The sequence below is a fragment of the Gastrolobium bilobum genome, unplaced genomic scaffold (genome assembly GCF_033153095.1).
Source record: "Gastrolobium bilobum isolate Gb01-03AN ecotype WA unplaced genomic scaffold, APGP_CSIRO_Gbil_v1 utg5068, whole genome shotgun sequence".
Classification (NCBI taxonomy): domain Eukaryota; kingdom Viridiplantae; phylum Streptophyta; class Magnoliopsida; order Fabales; family Fabaceae; genus Gastrolobium; species Gastrolobium bilobum.
Window position 1 is genome coordinate 188,752 of NW_026895972.1, and position 3,316 is coordinate 192,067.

The 3,316-nt window shown below is 39.4% G+C and overlaps 1 protein-coding gene across 1 annotated transcript; it reads left to right on the forward strand.

The window, feature by feature from the left end:
* Window positions 1-336: 336 nt before the first annotated feature.
* LOC133297048 (uncharacterized) lies at window positions 337-3,110 on the forward strand (the record flags this gene model as incomplete). The annotated part of the gene is made up of 4 exons (XM_061496107.1): window positions 337-1,309; window positions 1,499-2,048; window positions 2,099-2,306; window positions 2,583-3,110. Coding segments are annotated over exons 1-4 (2,259 nt in total), but the record flags the coding sequence as incomplete, so codon positions are not given.
* Window positions 3,111-3,316: the final 206 nt, after the last annotated feature.

The following is a 3,316-nucleotide window of genomic DNA, read 5'->3' on the forward strand; positions in this document are numbered from 1 at the left end:
AAATTAATAATTCTCATTATTATAATTATTTTTATTATTGGATAAATTTTTTTATATCGTGCTGTAGTGGAAGTGGACTCGCAAGTAAAGATGGAAGAAAGGAAGACGAGTGGAAGAATAAATTCCACTCGGAGATATTGGTTAGTTTAGTGTTGAAGAAGGTAGGTACCATTACGATAACATTTGATGCTATTTATTTTATTTTATTCTGTGAATAACAATTATTCCATGATTTATTTGACGTTTGAAAGATTGATACTAAGTTAAAAGGGTATTCTTTAAAGAAGTAATAAGAGGAATAAATGTGAGGGAGATCAGTTTTCAAATGATGTATCTATGATACCTAGACATGAAGGTTGGATGGAAGATGAGAATGACCAACGTTCAACCTGGAGGGAAATTCTGATGCGTCATAATGGAGAAGATGATGAATGGGAAGGAGAGGCGTCTGCCGAGGAAGACTTAGATGGGGAGGAACCTGCTGAGGAGGAGGATGTCAACCATGGAGGAATTAAGATGTGGGAGGAAGATGATGGGCGTACTTATTTTAGTTGCACCAAAAGAGCAAGGAAGAGAATGAGGAAACCTTGGGAGAAAGCTCTGATTGTTAAACTCCTTGGGAAGAAAATTGGGGTGGAGTTTATGAAGAAAAAAATAAATGTCTTATGGGCTAGAAAAGGCAAAATCAATGTCACTGATATTGGTAATGACTTTTTCGTAGTCCAGTTTAGTGAGAAAGATGATCTCAATTTTGCGTTGAACGGTGGTCCATGGATTGTTTTGGGTCATTATTTATCGTTGAGGAAGTGGGAACCAACTTTCAGACCTAATAGTGCTGGAATTGCTAAGATTGCTGCTTGGATTCGTCTACCGGATATTCCCATTGAATTCTATGATGAAGCTTTTTTTAGAAGGATTGGAAACTGGTTAGGCAAGATGATCAAGGTAGACAGCAATACAAATGCTCATGTAAGAGGACGGTTTGCAAGAATATGTGTGGAACTGGACCTATCTCAGCCATTAAAGGGTGATTATGTTCTGGAAGGATTTACCAAACAAATTGAGTATGAAGGATTAGGGCTCATTTGTTTTGGTTGTGGGAAATATGGACATAGCACCGAGAATTGTTCAGCTGCTCCAAAGCAACGCAGTTCATCCGATATTCATAATGACGATCAAATTCATCAAGAGGAACCTGGCAACTCAGAATTCCATCGAAGTAAAGGATTGGGACCTTGGATGGTTGTTAATCGTCAACGCAGGAGCCGGCAACCTCCTCAGACGGCCGGTGCAGTCCAGCCAGGCGCTGGTTCAAAAACGTTACAAAGGAATAATGATAAGAGAGTTATGACCAGCGATAATCATGGAGATAATCATGGTGATAAGAGAGTTATGACCAGCGATAATCATGGTAATCATGGTAATAAGGGAGTTATGACCAGCGATAATCATGGTAATCATGGTAATAAGGGAGTTATGACCAGCGATAATCATGGAGATAATCATGGTGATAAGGAGGAAATTACGCAATCACGGTTTGCAATCTTAACAGCTGGACCTATTAATGAGGAGGATCATAATCAAATAATTAATTCTGTTACTCCTCATATGGGGGCCCCTCAGTTTGAAATTCCTCAGAAAATATGGACTAAATCCAAAAAGTCCAAAGATACCCCTAGGACTAAATCAACGGTTCCTACTATGCATGCGGCTCATTCTTCAAGCACGGGTAAGAGGTGTCCAGTCCAGAGTGAAAATCGTGAAGATCATACTCCCGTTCCACCATCTCCATCAATTGCTACTCCCATGGCGGTTAGTCCTATGCAAACAAATCAACATGATCAGGAAAATGGGATGAAAACAGATAGCACTTTGAACCAGAATCAAGAGCAGTTATATGACACATTTCATAAAACTGGTCCTGATATATCAGTTGACAACAGCAGCGACATCCAAAATCCTGAAACCTCAACCATCTCTACGTGCATGGAGGTGGACAGAGTTCACCAGGAAGATATTTCAAGAATGAAGGATGCAAGAACCTTGGAGTCTTGCGTTCAACATAGTTTTTAATGAATTTATTCTTCTGGAACTGTAGGGGAGCAGTGAAACCCCAGTTTCAAAATTCGCTTTTTCTGTTTACTAGGAAATATAAGCCTAGTATTGTAGTGATTCTAGAACCTCGGTGTAGTGGTCAAAAAGCTTCTGACATTATCCGAAAATCTGGGTTTAAGCATGCTTTTGTTCAAGAGGCAGAAGGTTACTCAGGGGGTATTTGGATCCTCTGGAATGATGAGACGGGTCTCGTTGAAATTATTAATCACACAAAACAGTTTGTTCATTTTAAAGTTCAGAATTTTCATGTTCCTTCCTTTTCTTGCACGGCAGTTTATGCGAGTCCTAGGGAAGAAAATAGAAAGGAGCTATGGGATGATCTGCTAAACATTAGTCTCCATTGTAATGGGCCGTGGTTGGTGGCTGGGGATTTTAATGAAATAGCAAATCGGGATGAGAAGAAAGGTGGCTGTAGAGTTAACTTAAACAGATGTTCCAATTTTGCAAATGTTCTTCATAATTGCAAGCTGCTGGATCTTGGAGGATCAGGTCCTTGGTTTACATGGAAGGGTCCGAAGTTTCTTCATCTTGATCGTGTTTTTAAGAGGCTGGACCGAGCCTGTGCTAATGCAAGTTGGAAGACTACCTTTACTGATGCTGGCGTTAAGGTACTTCCACGGATTTATTCTGATCATAGTCCCATTTTGGTCTACTTGTCTAACTTGGACACAGGTTGGAAAAATCGTCCCTTTCGCTTTGAGATTGCTTGGATGGAGCATTATAACTTTACTCAGTTTCTGGCTAGGAGCTGGAATGTTGTGAAAGACACTAGAACGAATCTGCATGATCTGACTCCAAATTTAAAAAGATGGAACAAGATAGTCTTTGGCAACATTTTCAATAGGAAGACTAACCTATTGCATAGTATTGCAGAAATTCAGAATCATGTTGATTATCATACCAACTTATCTCTCCAATCTAGAGAAAAGGAGGTTAGGAAGGACCTTGATGCGGTTCTCATACAAGAAGAGATCTTATGGTTTCAAAAAGCCAGGGTGAAATGGATAAATGATGGGGATAGAAACACCAAATTCTATCACATTAAAACAGCTACTCGAAGAAGTTCGAATAGGATTCTTGAGTTAAAAAATTCTGATGGGATTTGGGTGAAGGAAGCTAGACAACTTCATCAATTGGTAACAGATTTCTATAGCAACTTGTTTAGTGAGGAAGTCCTTAATCGTGATTGGGTGAAATCAAA